The sequence below is a fragment of the Neomonachus schauinslandi genome, chromosome 5 (genome assembly GCF_002201575.2).
Source record: "Neomonachus schauinslandi chromosome 5, ASM220157v2, whole genome shotgun sequence".
NCBI lineage: Eukaryota > Metazoa > Chordata > Mammalia > Carnivora > Phocidae > Neomonachus > Neomonachus schauinslandi.
Genome location: NC_058407.1, coordinates 112,813,168 through 112,833,427, shown reverse-complemented (window position 1 = coordinate 112,833,427; position 20,260 = coordinate 112,813,168). Strand labels below are relative to the sequence as shown.

The window sequence follows — 20,260 nt, the reverse complement described above, 5'->3', positions numbered from 1 at the left end:
TCTGCATTCTCACGGCTCATTATATTTACATTGCTTTGTGGATTACAGGAAAAGTTCCTTCAGACACTGTACATATTTCAAGTTTTATTTTTGAGACAATAATATTTTGTTAAAGTTCCAAGGATTATGTTATAGCAAAAATGTTAGATTAGCTTCTATTAGTGGTTCTTTTTCTAGACTTTTAGAAAGTTATACCTGTCCAATTATAAAATTTAGAAAACATGTAGAAGAATTTTATAATAGCAATACAAAGTGAAATAGTCCCCTATTTCAAAGACACACTAATAAATTTATGAAAATTTATGTATAATATATAAATACATAAAAATTTGGGGCGCCTGGGTGGCTCAGTCAGTTAAGCGTCTGTCTTCGGCTCAGGTCATGATTCCAGGATGCTGGGATCGAGCCCTACATTGGGCTCCCTGCTCAGTGGGGAGTTTGCTTCTGCCTCTGCCTTGCCCCTCCTCCCACTTGTGTGCTTTCTCTCTCCCCTTCTCAAATAAATAAATAAAATCTTAAAAAAAATATATATACAAATTTAGTATACAATTAAAAATTGCCTTAAATGAGTCTCATATTTTCTCAGTTTGCCAGTCTAAAATGAATAATGTCCATTTTAAGTGGTTCCTGTTGCTTTCTCAGCTCTTCGGTTTTTACCCTGCGTTCTCTATGGTCTTTATGATTGATTACCTTGAGAGAAAAAAACTGGTATACAATTAAAGAATATCAGTTGATCTGGATCAGGACTTTATCCCAGAACTTGCATGTAACCCCAGTATTTTAAGTTTTTTGTGGAATAAAACCTGAGATGAGATTTTAACATCCAGGAATATTATTTTTTATTTTTATTTTTTTTTAAAGATTTTATTTATTTGATAGAGAGAGCACAAGCAGGGGGAGCGGCAGGCAGAGGGAGAAGCAGGCTCCCCATGTGGGACTCGATCCCAGGACCCTGAGATCATGACCTGAGCCAAAGGCAGACGCTTAACTGACTGAGCCACCCAGGCGCCCCAGAATATTCTTTTTATAGCTAGAGTCATCTTCTTTTGTCTACTTATTTTCAAAACAGAACCAGTGTAGGGACACTGTGTGATATTGGAGGGGTGGGATTAGCTGTGGTTATTATTTTATGTTTCTTAATTTCTTACATTAAGCAAAATATATATCAAAATATGAAGTGCATTGCCTTATAATTTCTTACAAGTTTCAAGTGGTTTGGCTACAAATTTAATTTGCATTATTTATTAAGCCCATCTGTGTAGATCCTTGAATAAACAATTTAGTGGGCTAAAACTATTAGTGTCCATTGTAGAATTACTATATTACATTTGCTCTTCCAACTTTTTTTTTTTAAGATTTTATTTATTTATTTGACAGAGGGAGACACGGCGAGAGAGGGAACACAATCAGGGGGAGTGGGAGAGGGAGAAGCAGGCTTCTCACCGAGCAGGGAGCCCGATGCGGGGCTCCATCCCAGGACCCTGGGATCATGACCTGCGCCAAAGGCAGACGCTTAACGACTGAGCCACCCAGGCGCCCCTAACTTGTATATTCTTGATATGCTAAGTGTTTTCAACAAAACTGTATATTTTGCCTGTTGTTTCTTTTTGCATCTAAATTTCTGTCTTAAAGACAATATTTTTTGTCTTCTGAGGAAATTAGAAATTGCTATTTACTCACTTACATCTTTTTAGTAGGGAAGTTTAACCAAAGGGGAGAGATTTTAAGAAAGCTTTGTAATAATTCTCTGTAGTTCATTCTAAGTATTTTACTCTCCTTCCAAACTTTCACTTTCTTAATGATGTCATTACTGACATATATCATCTGAGGGCAAGTAATAACAGTTGCTAGAGGAGGAGGCTACATGAAAAGTGAAATAATCTCTTTTAAGGTTTACCCTTTTTTTAAAAAAAAAAAGCCAGTGCCAGTTCTTATGCTAGGTTTAAGGCAATGTATTTCATGGTGTGCATCCCGGACCAGTTGTATCAGGATAATTTAGAGTGGTTGTTAAAAATGGAAACTCCTGGGGCACCTGGGTGGCTCAGTTGGTTAAGCGTCTGCCTTCGGCTCAGGTCATGATCCCAGGGTCCTGGGATCGAGCCCTGCATCAGGCTCCCTGCTCAGCAGGGAGTCTGCTTCTCCCTCTCTTTGCCTACCACTCCCCCTGCTTGTACTTTCAATCTCTCTGTCAAATAAAGAAATAAAATCTTTAACTGCCAACTCCTGGGCCTTTTCCTAAATCTACCAACCAGAAATTCTGGGCCATGGCCTGGGAACTTGCATTACTACATCTCTCAAGTGATTTTTAGGCACGGTGGAGTTTGAGAATGATTGGTGTAAATTTCTCTTGTTAGATATTATAGAAGAGGGAAATAATTTTTCACTTTAAAGATTTTTTTTTTTTTTTATTTGAGACAGAACGAGAGAGAGAGAGCACATGAGAGGGGGGAGGGTCAGAGGCAGAAGCAGACTCCCTGCCGAGCAGGGAGCCCGATGCGGGACTCGATCCTGGGACTCCGGGATCATGACCTGAGCCGAAGGCAGTCGCTTAACCAACTGAGCCACCCAGGCGCCCCAATTTTTCATTTTAATTGGAAGGTATAAAGATGTCATTTTAATGTGAGTCATTTATTCCTTGAACATGGTCTAGAAATCCAGAAGATGTAGTTTCTGTTACTTCACTATGAATTTATGTATGTAATACTTAAATATATAATTTTTTTTCTCTACTTTCTTACCTCTGAATAATAAGGTGGTTGGAATTTTATGAATCTATGAAATATATAAACATTTCTTTTTTTTCTTCTTTAGTCCGCTTCCGGACAACAACGGGGCTTGATTCTGCAGTAGATCCTGTCCAGATGAAAAATGTCACCTTTGAACATGTTAAAGGAGTAAGTTAAAAAATTTACCCTACTCTCTATTATCTAATTATGTAAGGCCAGTATTTGATTTTAAAGGTGTAAAATAGAAAATCAATATATATTTGTCTCTACCTCCAGTTCCAGGCGCTAAAACTCTTGTAATTCCCTAAGTGACAAGAGCATTGGGTGCATCTTTGGTTCTATAGTTTGGTCTTTGATCCTGATGTCTAACACAGGGCTTCTAAGTCCCTAGGAATTTCCTGGGTGATAGCACTGTCTTTTGTACTGAGGCCACTCTGGGTGGGCTTCTGAATCGGGGCTGGACACTAGAACAGACCAAGCCATGATTAGAACCTTGGACCTTTTAGCTTCACCGCATATTCTCCAGACCTCTTTTAGATACTGGGTTAGAATAAATAAATCTCTGCTGTCATGGATTTTTAGTTCTAACAGAAACTAGACCATGATATTGTATATAAGGAAATACTAGAGTATGTTCAAAAGTGATGAAGTATTATGGGAGAAATACGGAGCAGCATAGAGAGGATTGGGAGTTTTGAGAGAAAGGTCACAGTTTTAAATGGGGATATTCAGTGTATGATTGACTGAGAAGGTGACATTTGAGTGAAGATTTGAAGATGATGGGGTAAACCATGCATGTATCTTTTTTTATAAGATTTTATTTTTAAGTAATCTGTACACCCAATGTGAGGCTCGAACTTACAACCCTGTGATCAAGAATCACATGCTTTACTGACTGAGCCAGCCAGGTGTGCCTATACCATGCATGTATTTGAGCAAAGAACACTTCTAGCCAGAGAAAGAGAGAAAAAGATCCTGAAGAATTAATGTGCCTGACTTGTTTGCCGACCAATAAAAAGGCCACTTTAATATAGACTAGAATGAGAGCTCTTCCTCTTTCCACACTCTTCCCTATCTATGCATAAATATTTTTCACAACCTCGACTATTAGGGAATTAAGTATCAGGGGTCACTATGATAGTTTTATACCAAGTATTCCTTCCCTTCCCTTTGCAATTTAAACAGCTGTGAACCCTCTTGGAGTTGCAGAAAGAATAATTGGGGAAGAGGTTAGTGCAGTGAGTATTTGAAAACTTGACTCATTAGTGCAGAGGGCTCTTCCCATTTTGTTTAAGATGTGCAGTCAGCCTGCTCTACATTGAACCTGTGCTGAGATTATGGTCAGCAAGGCATTCTTACTTTCTCCCTGCAATGTATATACTTCAGTTACTCAATATACTACACTTCTTTTGGAATGAGTCCAATTCTGATTACGAAGCTAAAGAAGACATGCTGATAATACTAGAAATGGGGACATCACAAAGTTTTTAGATTGTCACAGTTTCCTGTGCTAATCTAAACAAATATAATTACTCTTATAATTTTATATTGCTCTCATTGCTATAAAATCTAAATTTATGTACACCAAAGTAATTTATAACATTTACTAAAATAGGTATGCCAGTAGGTGGTACCTGTGATCAGTTTTACCAAATCTTAAAGAGCTAGTATAGGAATGTCATTTCCTTGCCTAGAATTTCTGGTTATGTAGGAATAATTTTATATATAGCTGCCATAAAAATACTAATAAGGGCTTTTATAACTTTATTCATTGCCTTGTTCCCTAAACTCTATTTTCCTGTATAGATTTTATATACCTCAATTGGTAATTTTCCTGACACAGAGTTTGGGCAGAGAAAATGTAGTTTGATTAGTAGGTGACAGCTAATTTGTTTTCCTTTTCCTTCAATTTAAAGTTATTTGTTACCTTGACCAAATGTACTTTGGCCTTCTTTTAGTATATGGGTATCTTTGAATGTTTAAAAAGCTTATTTTAATAGATAAAGAGCCAAATCTCTTTTATATGTATACACATATATATTTTTAAAGATTTTTATTTATTTGAGAGAGAGAGCAAGCACGAGTCGGGGAGGGGCAGAGGGAGAGGGAGAAGCTGAATCCCGCTGAGCAGGGAGCCCAGTGTGGGGTTCGATCCCAGGAGCCACCCAGGTGCCCCCCAAATCTCTTTATAAACATAAATTTTATTGAAGCTTAGCATTCACACAAAACTGCACAAATCACAAATCTATACCTTAATAAATTTTCACACAGTGAACTCAGTATATTATTGGCACCCAGCTCAGGAAATAAAATATTACCAGAAACTTCCTAGTGTCCCTTTTTCCCACTGCAAGCATAATCGTTGTTCTGTCTCATAACATACATTAATTTGGCCTGCTTTTGAATTTTACATAGTGTATATGGCTTCTTTCACTCAACATGATATTTGTGAGATCCATCCATGTTTTTACATAAAGTTGTACTTCATTCATTCCCATTGCATAGTATTCTATGAATATCACAATATTGTATATTCCACATTAGGTAGAAATTGTATTGTTTCTAGTTTTGGCCTAAAGAGTGCTATTGTGAATTTTTTTTACGTTTCTTGGTGAACATATGTACGCATTTCTCCTTAGGAGTGGACAGAGCTTTACTTACAACTGTTAACTTTACAAACATTTTATTAAGTTTTAATAATGTAATCAATAACTTTCAAAGACTATTCTAAGCCTAATTTAAAAAACTGTTTACTCTTTAATGATTGTATACTTCCTAGAAATCGTCCTAGAAAATTATCTAGGAATCTAAGAGAGTCATGAGTTTAATTCTAGATTTTAATAATGCCCTTCAGCCCAGAGATGTTTCATGTTTTAGTACACTTCTTGTCAGGTAGTTTCTTTTTAACCCTGACCAATGTACTTGAGTTCTTTTTTTCCCACTGAGAACTATTTAAAGTTGTCTAATGTAGGGTGGCAAATTGGCTACAAATGTATTATTAGGCCAGTGTAATTCAAAATAAATACATGAAAGTACACACATAAATGTCCTTTTAATTTAAATTGATAGCTAACATTTTTAATGTCTGTTTTTTTCTTGAAAAATTGAAGTCTAGAACACTAGGTCTATATTCTGTGGTAGAGCCAAGTCAGGGTGGTTTGTCCTCTCTAAGGGTCTTTGCTTTCCAGTTCAGCATACTGCCACCACTGTTATTTTATATCTGGTCTTCTGCACTCATCTTTGATATCATTCTGGCTCTAGGTACTTGTATTTGTTACTTCTGATTGTATGCTAACTAATTTCTGATAGGCAGCTTTTTTTTTTTTTTTTTAAGATTTTTATTTATTTGAGAGAGAGAGATCATAGAGGGAGAGGGAGAAGCAGATCTGCCACTGAGTGGAGGGCCTGATATCCAGGGACCCTGAGATTATGACCTGAGCCGAAAGCAGACGCTTAACCAACTGAGCCGCCCAGGCACCTCGGATAGGCAGCTTTCTTAATCTTATATCAGAGTTTTTAAAGTTGAGCTAATACTCTACATGCCATCTTTCTTGACCAGATTGGGCTTTATTCTTGCGAGAGACCTTAATTCTACATGGTTTTTGTATTTGGGGGATTAAATCTTTTGAACATTTTTTGCCAGAACCATTTACAAAGCAGTATCAGTGCACTTTGGCTTAATTTTAGTCTCCACCCTTTGGCATTTGTAAGGAACTAAGTCATTTATAATCTAGTGGTAATTCCTTATAATGAAAATAATCTAATAATTAATCATAAATTAATGTTATAACTTAAACACAGACTCCCTTTTCATTGATACGTATTAAGCTCATATAATTTGCCTTTGAAGCTTATAAACCAGGTCAAAAGTTCTGGATTTGAAACTTGGTAGGTGAGTCTTTCTGTTTATACCAAATGCCGCTGACACATTCAACTAGAGTTGTGAATGTAAGTCCTTGTTAACTGGGGGAAGCACTACTTGAAAATGTAAGAAGTTGGGGCACCTGGGTGGCTCAGTCATTAAGCGTCTGCCTTCGGCTCAGGTCATGATCTCAGGGTCCTGGGATCGAGCCCCGCATCGGGCTCCCTGCTCGGCGGGAAGCCTGCTTCTCCCTCTCCCACTCCCCCCTGCTTGTGTTCCCTCTCTCGCTGTGTCTCTTTCTGTCAAATAAATAAATAAAATCTTTTTTTTTTTTTTAAAGATTTTATTTATTTATTTGAGACAGAGAGAATGAGAGAGAGAGAGAGCACATGAGAGGGGGGAGGGTCAGAGGCAGAAGCAGGCTCCCTGCCGAGCAGGGAGCCCGATGCGGGACTCGATCCAGGGACTCCAGGATCATGACCTGAGCCGAAGGCAGTCGCTTAACCAACTGAGCCACCCAGGCGCCCATAAATAAAATCTTAAAAAAAAAAAAATGTAAGAAGTTAATGTTTTTTGTTGAGATATGTAAGGAGACCGCATAATTGGCAAAAAGAGTCGGGTGAAATCCCTTTTGTGTGTGCATTTATAAGGGAGCCTTCAAGTTAATTTCCAGTTAAATTTACTATTTTCAAAGAGGAGGCCTTGATAATCTAATCATTACTTAAAATTGTTTGATAAATTATATCACTTTAGGTGGAGGAAGCTAAACAAGAATTACAGGAGGTTGTTGAATTCCTGAAAAATCCACAAAAATTTACCGTGCTTGGAGGTAAACTTCCAAAAGGTAAGATATCTTCCCTTTACCATGACTTGATGTCAAAAAAATACTGTAATCCATTACTAATTTAATCTTTACCGATTTAAAAGCTTAAAGTTTAGTTCTTAATTGCTATTTTACAAATAAGTCTTCATTCTGAACATTGTATAACCTTTTTTGAGGGGAAGGGGATTTTGAGTTTTGTTAACAATTTCACTTGTGAGAATAGTACAGAGAACTCTCTGTACTCTTAACAAAACTCAATAGTTTTTTAGCACTTTGTCCCATTTGCTCACTTTCTTTACATAAATGTATTTTTTTTTTAAGATTTTATTTATTTGACAGAGAGAGACACAGCGAGAGAGAGAACACAAGCAGGGGAGTGGGAGAGGGAGAAGCAGGCTTCCCGCGGAGCAGGGAGCCCGATGCGGGGCTCGATCCCAGGACCCTGGGATCATGACCTGAGCTGAAGGCAGATGCCTAACGACTGAGCCACCCAGGCGCCGCTACATAAATGTATTTTTAAACTGTTTAAGAGTAAATTGTAGATATCATGCTCCTTTAACCCCAAATACCTCATTATGTATTTCCTATAAATAAGAAATTCTATTATGTAACTCCAACGTAGTTATTAAAATGAGGAAATTTAACATGGTTTCAGAACTATGATGAAATTCAGTTATATTCAAATTTCTGCATTTCTCTTAATAATATCTTTTGTAGTGGGGTCCTCCCATCCCCCACCCCCAACCCCAGGTTTAGACTCAGTCCAGGTTTACACATTTAGATTTTTCTTTAATCTTTTTTTTTAAATCAATTTCTTTTAGAGAAAGAGAGAGGTAGAGCAGGTGGGGGGAGGAGCAGAGGGAGAGGGAGAATCCTCAAGCAGACTCCCTCCTGAGTGCAGAGCAGCCATGGGGCTCAATCCCAGGAGCCTGAGAGCATGACCTGAGCCAGAATCAAGGGTTGGCTGCCTAACCTACTGAGCCACCCAGGCACCCTTAGATTTTTCTTTTAACCTGAAAAAATTCCTCAGCCTGCCTGTCTGTCTGTCTGTCTAGCTAGCTATCTATCTGTCTATTTATTTATGTGAGAGAGTGAGCACACATGCAAGCACAGGAGTTGGTCTGGGGGAGGGCAGGAGGAGAGAGAATCTAAAGCAGACACTGAGTGTGGAGCCCCACGTGGGGCTCAATCTTAACGACCTTATCGTGATCTGAGCCGAAGTCAGATGTTTGACTGAGCCACCCAGGCTCCCCTCCTCAGCCTTTTCTCATGGGAGTGTGTGTGGATCTTTCATGACCTTAAAAATTGTGCAGAATACACACTAATTTGTGGAATGTTCCTCAGTTTGTCTTTGTCTCATGTTTTCTCACAGTTAATATGATTTTTAATGACTATTGTGATTTATAATAAGAAATATATATTTAGTGTTAGTCCCATTCTTGTAGTTTCATGGTGATGACAGCAATAGATTTGTCTTCTGTTGTGTTGATGAGGCGACTTTTAGAACACACCTAAGGTTAGGAGCTGGTTGCCAGGAGAATCAGCCAAGTGATTAGAGGGCTGGAACTTTCAGTCTTACCCTCCTGACTAGGAGGGGAGAGTGGCTGGAGGCTGAGTCAGTCATGCCTATGTAATGAGGCCTCCATTAAAACCCAAAAGGATAGGATTCAGAGAGCTTCTAGGTTGGTGAACATGTGGAGATGTGGAAAGAGTGGCATATCTAGAGAGGGCATAGCAGCTCAGCAATCCTTTTCCCTTTCCTTGCCCTATGCATCTCTTCCATCTGACTGACTGTTCCTGAATTGTATCCTTCTATAATAAACCAGTAATCAAGTAAGTAGAATGTTTCTCTGAGTTCTTTGAGCTATTCTAGCAAATTAATCAAATCCAAGGAAGGGGTCACTGGAACCTCCTGTCTATGATCTGTCAGTCAGAAGCACAGGTAACAACCTGGTCTTGCAGATGACATGGTGAGGGTTGGGGATAGAGGCAGTCTTTCGGGACCAAGTCCTTAACTTACAATATTTGATGCTATCTCCAGGTAGGTAGCATCAGAATTGAGTTGAATATTAAGATGCCCATCTGGTGTTGGAGAACTGTTTGTTGGTGTGAGGGAAAACCATATGCTGGAACTGGGTACAAGATTGTAATGATTTTGTGGTGTCCTTGTACTGTATGATTGTACTATACTTTAACCACTTATATTAAATTTTTATGGTTTCCAATGTTTTGCTCTTAAAATTAGCAATGTGAGGGCTGGGCAAAATGTGTGAAGGGGAAAGGGAGAAACGTGCTTCCAGTTGAATGGGTAAGTCAGAGGAATAAAAGGCATAGGAAATATAGTCAGTGATACTGTAATAGTATTGTATGGTGACAGATGGTAGCTACACTTGTGGTGAGCACAGCATAATGTATAAACTTGTCAAATCACTATGTTGTACATCTGAAATTAATGTAACTGTGTATCAACTAAAACAGTTTTCAGCACTGTGATAATCATCTTAATATCTCAGGGCTTTGCCCACATGCTTAATTATCTCCTTAGAATAAATTCTATATTTACTCATTTATTTATTATTATTCTAGATTCCAATTCTAGAAATGGAATTGGTGAGTTAAAGGGGGGACTCATATTTAAGGTTTGTTTTTATGCTGCCCACTATCTCTACTGACAGTGTTCAGCAGTATATAAAAATGTTTGCATGAATCTCTGCTAATTTGGGATTCATTTATTAAAGTCAATACTATAACATCATAAAGAACACGTTTAAAGTCATAAAGTAGTTACACTTTTTCTAATCACCAGGGATATTTTATAAAATTGTGGGAAAATTCTCAGGTACCAAAATAGATCCTACAGAAATTGATATGATGATTTAAACCAGCTAAGAGTAACAATAACATGGCAATACAAGAGGATAGTCTTAAGGGTATTTTTCAGCAACTTTCCTTTAAAAAGAGTTTTATGTTAAAATATAGCATTAATAGTTTTTTTTTTTTACATGAAAAATGAAAAGTTGTGGAAACCAGAGAATTCTGTTATTCCCACTTATGAAAAACATACTGCTGTTAGGAAGATTTTCAAACATATGGAATAGTTACAAAGCTGTAGACATTAATTACTTTATACATCTAAATACTTTGCTGTGTATCACCTAAGACTAAGGACATTATCCTAAAGAGAATAATTTATCCTACCAAATAAAACTAAATACTATTTCCTTAATATATTGTACTCCAGTATTTTTTCAAATTTTCATCAGATGTCCCTAGAATTTCTTAAATGATTTTTATGGAAGAGCATCAAGTCAAGGGTTCATGTGTCACATTTGGTTGTTTAATCTCTTAATCTGTGTTTATGTGAGTTTTATCTTGTTTAGTGATAAATAAGTTTATTGTATTCCACTCTCTCAAGATAGAAATGGTAGAGAAAAATTAGTTTTGAAGATCCTGAAGTGAATCATTACTAGAGACGTATGTTTTGTTTCAAAATATTGGTCATGTGCCTTCAACCTCAAAACTATATATACATTAATTAATAACTTTTATAGGTTCACATCAGGGTTTATTTTTATTTTTTAATTTGACCCATTCTATTTATGTTTTCTTTTAGGAATACTTTTAGTTGGACCACCAGGGACAGGGAAGACACTTCTTGCTCGAGCTGTGGCTGGAGAAGCTGATGTTCCTTTTTATTATGCTTCTGGATCAGAATTTGATGAAATGTTTGTGGGTGTGGGAGCCAGCCGTATCAGAAATCTATTTAGTATGTTTTAATGTATCTTTCATATAATACGAAATTTTGTTAATTTAAGGGAAAGAGGGCTTCTTACCTTTTATTTGCTACTTGATTATGATTGATAGCTGACCTAGCCATTGTGGGGTTTTGGGGTTTTAGGTAATTTAATGTGTGAGCTAAAACAGAACCGTGCTTTTTCCCCAAGTAGAAGAGCTAGAAGTATGAGATGAGGTTGGGGCCTGTTGAAAAGCTGGGCTTTTTTTTTTGTTGTTATCCTTTTTATCTTATTCATCAATTCAATAGCATGTAATTAAAGAATAATTAGCCTCCAGTCTGATTGTATATGGTTTGTACAGTGGAAAAATGAATACTCAGTTTTTATTATATATCATTTTCTATGGTACAGTTTTTTTTCCCGAGGCTACTGTTCTTATATCAGTTTTAAAAGAAAGAAAGATCTCCTTTTGTGTATTTTCTCCTTAATGAATGTCTTCTGTTGGCTTTTGACAGTCTTACAGGTTTTTAATACTTACATGATTTTGTTCAAAAAGTATTGATTTCATTAAACTTATTTGAATCTTTTCTCTTTTCCTAGGGGAAGCAAAAGCAAATGCTCCCTGTGTTATATTTATTGATGAATTAGATTCTGTTGGTGGGAAGCGAATTGAGTCTCCAATGCACCCATATTCAAGGCAGACTATAAATCAACTTCTTGCTGAAATGGATGGGTAATTGAATCTTCCTCTGTCTTTGGGATATGGTGATATATTTGGTAACATTCGAGAAATAGCGGGGTATCTGGCTGGCTCAGTCAGTGGAGCATGCAGCTCTTGATCTCGTAGTTGTGTGTTTGAGCCCCACATGGGGTATAGAGATTTCTTAAAAATAAAATCTTAAAGAGAAAGAAATAGAAAAAAATGTAGGCAACAGAGTAGTCCCTGTGCAAGAAGTCAAGACAAGCTGTATTCTCTGTATTGTGTTCTTTGCATTACTAATGGGGTGATGGACATATCAACTCTTCTTAATTGGTGATCTCTATACCTTTTTTCATTAATGGTATGATGACAGGAAAGTGATGATTCCAGTTGAGAATACTAGTCTATTTGGAGATGTAAAGAGTGTATGCTGGTTCTTACACAATTTGTGACTAGGTATTAGTGTTGTGGTAGATTAAAAGTTTGTATCAGTTTTTATAATATAAAGAGCAAGATGTGGGATTGCTTTGAAAGAAGGAAAAACTTCTTAAAACCATATAAGACATTTTGGAACCAAACAGGAAGTCTAGGAGCAAATAATTTGAATTGGTAAACTTGAGAATAATTTTTCACAAATGAGTCAGGTACCCAAGCCTTTTCTTTTTTTTTTTTTTAAGATTTTATTTATTTATTTGACAGAGAGAGACACAGCCAGAGAAGGAACACAAGCAGGGGGAGTGGGAGAGGGAGAAGCAGGCTTCCCGCTGAGCAGGGAGCCCGATGCGGGGCTCGATCCCAGGACCCTGAGATCATGACCTGAGCCGAAGGCAGACGCTTAAGGACTGAGCCACCCAGGCACCCCTACCCAAGCCTTTCCTGTCAGGTCATGTCTTCCTAAGTAGAACAAATACCGTGAAGGCATGTAATCATAGATGACTTTGTGACTTATTATTAGCATTTTTATTGAAGTGTACTGGCCTAATAACATTTGTTCCTTTTAAAAAATAATAGAGATGTCTTATCACTTTGGGTATAAAAAAGATCAGTCCCTCTTCTTTGCTGTTACTAAGTTTAATGATAAACAGTTTTGTGTAGAGCATTTCTATATGTGTACTCTTAATATTCAGTGAAACGTTACTTTTTTTCTTTTTTAATAGTTTTAAACCCAATGAAGGAGTTATCATAATAGGAGCCACAAACTTCCCAGAGGCATTAGATAAGTACGTATTAAAAGACTTTTTTGACAAGTACTGATGCATACTGAACCATGGATGAACTTTAAAAGAGAAAGAAGCTCATCACAAAACATCACATATGATTCTTTTTATATGAAATGTCCAGAATAAGCAAATCGGTGGCAACAGAAAGTAGATTAGTGGTTGCCAGAGGGTGGGAAGAATGGAGAGTAGTGACTGTTGGTGGCTGTGGGGTTTCTTTTGGGGTCGGGGAATAAAAATATTCTTGAGTTAGATTGTTGATAATTGCACAACTTTGAATATATTAAAAACCACTGGATTATCTACTTGAGATTCTGTGATACGTGATTTAAATTTCAGTAAAGTCATTAATCTTCTGACAACTTTATATCACAGAATTTGGGGGTGGTGGAGAGCATTTTTAAAATAAAATTTATTATAGTTTTAAATTTTTGATTTTATCATAGAAGTTACTCATATTTTAATTTGATCTAATAGTTTTATCTTTGCCTAAGTCTGTAGTTTAACATTCTGTACTTAGAGCAGTTGTGATAGGAAGCTATCACAGTATAGCTCTCATAATAGACTGCTCTAGAATTATTTTTCCTTGAGTGACTGGCTTGCGTGTTTTTGTTTTTGAGGGTTGTGTATTACCTCTCTCTGTCAACCTTTGTTCTGCCTTCTGGTTATTGAAACTGTTACTTGAGTCATGTTTTACAAGGAGTTATCTGATATTTATGTTCAAAACTCCAATCTAGGGTGAAATAGATGATGGGGATTAGGGAGTGCACCTGTTGTGATGAGCACTGGGTGATGTGTGGAATTGTTGAATCACTATATTGTATACCTGAAACTAATATAGCACTGTATATTAACTGTCCTGGAATTAAAATAAAAACCGAAACTCCATTCTAACCTCTGGTTGCCGTTATCCTTCCATCTTGACTTTAGAGTGTCAGTCCTATTTAATTTGACCTTCAGTGTACTCAGATTATTAATTTATATTTTCTTCTTCTCCCTTTAGTGCCTTAATACGTCCTGGTCGTTTTGATATGCAGGTTACAGTTCCAAGACCAGATGTAAAAGGTCGAACAGAAATTTTGAAATGGTATCTCAATAAAATAAAGTTTGATCAGTGTAAGTCTGATTCCAGTAATAAACTTTATTATTATCTCTATAAAATGGTAATATTTCATTCTGCCCTGTTTGTGGTTACTTGACAAATGTCTCAAAAGACCAGTTTTTTATATATCCTTTTTTTCTCTCTCCATTTATATGTCCTTTTTTTAAAGATTTTATTTATTTATTTGACAAGAGAGAGACACAGCGAGAGAGGGAACACAAGCAGGGGGAGTGGGAGAAGGAGAAGCAGGCTTCCCACAGAGCAGGGAGCCCGATGCGGGGCTCGATCCCAGGACCTTGGGATCATTACCTGAGCCGAAGGCAGACGCTTAACAACTGAGCCACCCAGGCGCCCCTTATATGTCCTTTTTAAAAAGTTTATTTCTTGGGGCACCTGGGTGGCTCAGTCTGTTAAGCAGCTGCCTTTGGCTCAGGTCGTAATCCCAGGGTCCTGGGATTGAGCCCTGAATAGGATTTTCTGCTCAGCAGGGGAGTCTGATTCTCCATTTCCCTCTGCCCCTGTTCATGTTCTCTTTCTCACTCACTCTCTCAAATAAATAAATAAAATCTTAAAAAAAAAAAGACTGTTTTCTTTAGATTATTTAGATAAATAATACTTGAAGATAAATATATATATAACTGTTTTTAAGATGAATGTAATAGTAGGAAAAACACATATAATCACTTTGGGCCCAAAAGAAGCAAACTGTAAAACAAAACACATGAAAATATTATGGACCCACTTAAGTAATAAATGCAGCTATTAATATTAAGCTGCAGTATTTTCAAAGATAGGTGAATCAATTTGTAAAACCAGATACGTTTCTTATAATGGGAGCTTTTATAAATGTACATAAAATACTGAATACTTATGTATAAAGTATTTCAAGATGAAATTCAGAAAACAAAATGTCTTTTTTTTTTTTTTTTAAGATTTTATTTATTTATTTGACAGAGAGAGACAGCAAGAGCAGGAACACAAGCAGGGGGAGTGGGAGAGGGAGAAGCAGGCCCCCCGCTGAGCAGGGAGTCCGATGCGGGGCTCGATCCCAGGACCCTGGGATCATGACCTGAGCCAAAGGCAGACGCTTAACAACTGAGCCACCCAGGTGCCCCAATAAACTGTTGTCTGAGTATACATTTTCAGTTTGTGCTTAGGCTAGTAACAATTTAGGTTATAATTTGAAGGTTTATAAATCAAGTCTGGCAACTCTGAATTTCTTTTTTTTTTTTTTTCCACAAAGTTCTTTAAGAACTTCTGTGATTTGTCCCACTGGTAGTTTTAATGATATATTTAATGGCAATTTTGGCTTTTTCCTTTAGAAAAATAAGTTTATTTTGTAGTTACAGTGAAATAAATATTTTAAGTTCTAGTTCAGGATAGCTGTTTTCTTTTTTCTTTTGGAATGCGAGTTGTTTCTGAAGAGTTGTTCTGGAATTTTAATACTGTGTTTGTCTGTGTAGCTGTTGATCCAGAAATTATAGCTCGAGGTACTGTTGGCTTTTCTGGAGCAGAGTTGGAGAATCTTGTGAACCAGGCTGCATTAAAGGCAGCTGTTGATGGAAAAGAAATGGTTACCATGAAGGAACTAGAGTTTTCCAAAGATAAAATTCTAATGGGTAGGTTTTCTCTCCCCTTTTTTCTTTTTCCCTGTCTTAACACTGTTCATTATGTTAAAGAATAAATTCTTTTTGAGGAAAAGGTTATGAAAAAGAAAGGTACAGGAGTAAGAAAATACATACTCAAAAATAGCCACACAGTTGGGCCTCTTACAGAACAAATATAGTTTATATGATTATACTCTTTGGGGGCAGGGGTGCCCATGCTCTTGTCTGATATTGCTGATAAAAGAATAATTTTACTAATTTTCAGTATTTGATTTTAAATCTTGAATTGGCTTCAGAACAGGTTAGTTATGACATTTCTTTCTTTTTTTTTTTTTTAAGATTTTATTTATTTATTTGAGAGAGAATGAGAGAGAGCACATGAGAGGGGGGAGGGTCAGAAGGAGAAGCAGACTCCCTGCCGAGCAGGGAGCCCGATGCCGGACTCAATCCAGGGACTCCAGGATCATGACCTGAGCCGAAGGCAGTCGCTTAACCAACTGAACCATCCAGGCGCCCAACATTTCTTCTTTAAATTTATTTTCTGGAAATAGAATTAAACTTTTTCCTTGTTGATAGTAAGGAGTAAGATGACAGCTCTTACAATTTTGGTTGTCATTTGTCAAGTTATTGTGGTTTAAAATATTTAATGATATTAAGTCATGTCACTCTAAGAATTACTTAAAGGCAAGTGGGTTTCATTCATCTAAATATACTTTCCTAACAGAATAATTTTATTCAGTTAAATTTTTATCCTTAGGGCCTGAACGTAGAAGTGTGGAAATTGATAACAAAAACAAAACCATCACAGCATATCATGAATCTGGTCATGCTATTATTGCATATTATACTAAAGATGCAATGCCTATCAACAAAGCTACAATCATGCCACGAGGGCCAACACTTGGACATGTAAGTATCTTGTAGTTTTTTTTCTTTTCTTTCAAGTAACACTCTCCAAAAACTTATGTAGGAAATTATTGATGAAAATAATTAAAAAGAAAATTCAACTAATTCCTAAGTTTGCTGAGAACTTTCTTCTTTAACATTCTGAACCATTGTGAAATCAGAGATACTGGTGAAACATCTGCTAATAAAGAATACTAATATTTCAAATATTATATATTTACATTTTGAAATTTAAATCTGGAATGACAACAAAGTATCATTCTTAAATATGTAATTGCTCTTTTCCCTCCACAAAGAAACTATGTCAGTGGTTCCATAATTTTTCTAAGATTTTTCTTATTGAGTACAAGTTTCATTTTCATACCTTTCTAATGATAGACATTTTAAGCATTTTTGTGCACCTGGGTATAGTCCATCCTCTTGCAGCATCATATACGTATTACATATAAAATGAACTTTTGCTTTATAAAGAATTTTTCTTATTTTGTATATTGCCAGTTTTGTCATTAGTCGCCTGAGACCATCTCTACTAAATTTTTTTGAGCTGTCAGCATCATGATATTAAGTACTATAGCAAGAGCCAAATGATAATTCTGATTATTAATATAGGTATTTCAAACTGTGTCTGAAGTTTTTCTTTGTTTTCAATTGTCTAGGTGTCCCTTTTGCCTGAGAATGACAGATGGAATGAAACTAGAGCTCAGTTGCTTGCACAGATGGACGTTAGTATGGGAGGAAGAGTAGCTGAGGAGCTTATATTTGGAACTGACCATATCACAACAGGTTGGCTGTAAAGAATGGCTTTAGTTCACATTGTGCTTGCTGATTTAAAAATACTTTAAAAAATTGAGTTCTATGTATATTTTTAAATTTTAGGTGCTTCCAGTGATTTTGATAATGCAACTAAAATAGCAAAGCGGATGGTTACCAAATTTGGAATGAGTGAAAAGGTAATAGCTAATTTTAACCCTTCCTCATGTATCAAATGATGATTTGCCAAGTGTCTGTTTATGAGAGAGGGTTCTTTTTTTTTTTTTTTTTAAAGATTTTATTTGAGAGAGAGCGAGCGAGAGAGAGAGAAAGCACGAGACGGGGGAGGGTCAGAGGGAGCAGGGAACCCGATGCAGGACTTCAGTCCTGGGACTCTGGGACCATGACCTGAGCCGAAGGCAGTTGCTTAAACAACTGAGCTACCCAGGCGCCCTATGAGAGAGGGTTCTCATTATAAATTGGTAACATTTACTTCCCCCCCGCCTGTCTCATTTCAAGTAGATTTGTCACAGCTTATTCTAAACTAAACTGTTTTTGTTTTTTGAGTAATAACATAAAGTATTCACTTTCCATTCTAGCTGCTTGGACAATAACAGTATCTTATGAGTTAAGCAAATGATAAGATATTCTATTTTCTGTTCTTATGACATAAAACACCTATTTGCTGAGCTTGCTTACTTTACCCTTTCCACATATTTCACTCTCCTACATTATCACTGTGGCTTCATGAATCATTTCTAATACATTACATTGTGGATTTCTGGATTTGGAATAGCTGCAAAGGTTTTCGAAGAAGGTACTCAGAGCCATACTTATTATTTTAAATTTTTTCTCTTATATTTTTAATTTTAGTCTTATACTTTCAGAAGAATGATGAAATTTCTTTGCCCTCAAGGGTGTTTTTATATTGAATTTCTTCCTTGTCCCCATGATGTTTCCTTAAGTATAGGATAGTACTTCCTCTGTTACATTTATTAGTGGTTTAGGGTTTTTCTGTTCAATTTCTTTTCGTTTGTTTTAGCTTGGAGTTATGACCTACAGTGATACTGGGAAACTGAGTCCAGAAACTCAATCTGCTATTGAACAAGAAATTAGAATCCTTCTAAGGGTAATGATCATATTTTTATATGCTTATTTATTTGTCTGGTCATAATGTGCCTCAATAGTTAGGTACTACCAGAAGATAATGGTTATCCCCTGTTTAGAAATGTCACTATGTATAATAAAGAGAGTAAGTGCACCATTGAAACCATGATTTCAATATGTTGTTTGGGAACCTCTGGTCATAGACTGAATATTTTATTCTGGCTATAGGCTAGGAACAGTTAATATCAGTAATTATAAATATTCTACTTAAGCTGTAAAACCATAGAGTTGTTAGAATAGGGGATATTGATTATTTGAGTCTTTATTGGTTTTTCACTCTGACATATATTTTATTCAACAAATATTATTTGCTTTGTGCCTAGCGGCATGCATGTGCTGAGAATGAAGCACAAAGTTCTTTGAAAACAAAAGTCTTTTTGATTGCAGTGTGCAGTACAGAATATGTGAGCATAGACTCAGTGAGATCAGTTGGTAGTTACTGTGGAGTCTCCTCATGGTACAGCAGATGCTTGGATTAGGGCAGTGAGTGTAGAAATTGAGAAAATGCGTTCAAGAGATACTGATCTAGTGGAATCAAAATGCCTTTTTGATGTTTGCGTGAGAGAGCAGCTAAATTAAATACAAAGCTGTTTCTGCCTCATGCAGCTGTATAGTTGTGTGTGCCATTTACTGAGAAAACATTGATGATGGCCTAAGGTGGGGAAGTATGTAGATTATGAGCTGAATTTTATACGTATTGAATTTGAGGTGTCTTTTTTTTTTAATTTTATTTGTTTATTTGAGAGCGAGAACGAGAGAGCGAGCATGAGTGGGGTGGGTGAGGGGCAGAAGGAGAAGCAGACTGCCTGCTGAGCAGGGATTCTGACGTGGGGTTTGATCTCTGGACTCTGGGATCATGACCTGAGCTGAAGGCAGACGCTTAACCAACTGAGCCACCCAGGTGCTCCTGAATTTGAGGTGTCTTAGTGAAGATTTCAAGTTGAGGGAGCTACGTGGACCTGGTGCTTAGTGCAGAGGTTCGATATGTGCATTCCATTTGGATGTGCATGAAGGCAGGTCTTGGAATGGAAAAGACAGAGCTAAATTCCAGAAAGTCTAGTGAATGAGAACTGTAATTAGGGTAGTAGATTGCAAAATCAAGGATGTTGAATAGGGCTACAGTCAGATGGTGTAAACTTCAAAGGAATCGTGCTTTATGGAAGAGGGTAGCATAGTAATGGTCTGTCAGCGGTGAGGGGAACAGAGTTCACCTCTTTACCCTGAAATGTCTGGGATAAGAATCAGTAGCTGCCACTTAAGGGCTCAGGAGTCTCCCCCAGGAGGGCGAGGTTTTGATTAACTTAAGGAGGTAGAAAATGGTTTAAAGTCATTAAGTATATGAAAAGTTTATATAATGGAAAGGTTTAGAAGGTGTTTCAGAAGAGGAATTCTCTCTGCCTTCCCTGAATCTTCATTCTCTTTCCTTTACTATTTATGTTGAGTAAATCTATACTGTAGTATTCTTAGGGCATTGGAAATACTCTTTCTTTGCTCTAGTACTTTTCTGAAATGTTAAGATTGGGAAGGCTGTAGGTACTCTTTCCACTAGATGGCACGCTTACATTGTTATTAAGGGAAATGATGACTAGCTAGTATACATTTTAGGTTCAAATGTTTATGAAACTTAAAAATATGAAAACCTTATCGTAGTCTTTCATGTTACAAT

General features: G+C 36.7%; 1 protein-coding gene across 1 annotated transcript in view; it reads left to right on the top strand.

Moving 5' to 3' along the window:
- Nucleotides 1-20,260, top strand: part of YME1L1 (YME1 like 1 ATPase) — a 51,661-nt gene that overhangs the window by 29,500 nt on the left and 1,901 nt on the right. Inside the window, exons 8-18 of the mRNA XM_021687123.2 lie at nucleotides 2,812-2,894; nucleotides 7,342-7,432; nucleotides 11,025-11,177; nucleotides 11,746-11,878; nucleotides 13,003-13,065; nucleotides 14,066-14,178; nucleotides 15,628-15,783; nucleotides 16,529-16,680; nucleotides 17,334-17,460; nucleotides 17,554-17,627; nucleotides 18,470-18,556. Of these exons, the coding sequence (XP_021542798.1) occupies nucleotides 2,812-2,894; nucleotides 7,342-7,432; nucleotides 11,025-11,177; nucleotides 11,746-11,878; nucleotides 13,003-13,065; nucleotides 14,066-14,178; nucleotides 15,628-15,783; nucleotides 16,529-16,680; nucleotides 17,334-17,460; nucleotides 17,554-17,627; nucleotides 18,470-18,556 (1,232 nt within the window). The remainder of the gene's footprint in view (nucleotides 1-2,811; nucleotides 2,895-7,341; nucleotides 7,433-11,024; nucleotides 11,178-11,745; nucleotides 11,879-13,002; nucleotides 13,066-14,065; nucleotides 14,179-15,627; nucleotides 15,784-16,528; nucleotides 16,681-17,333; nucleotides 17,461-17,553; nucleotides 17,628-18,469; nucleotides 18,557-20,260) is intronic.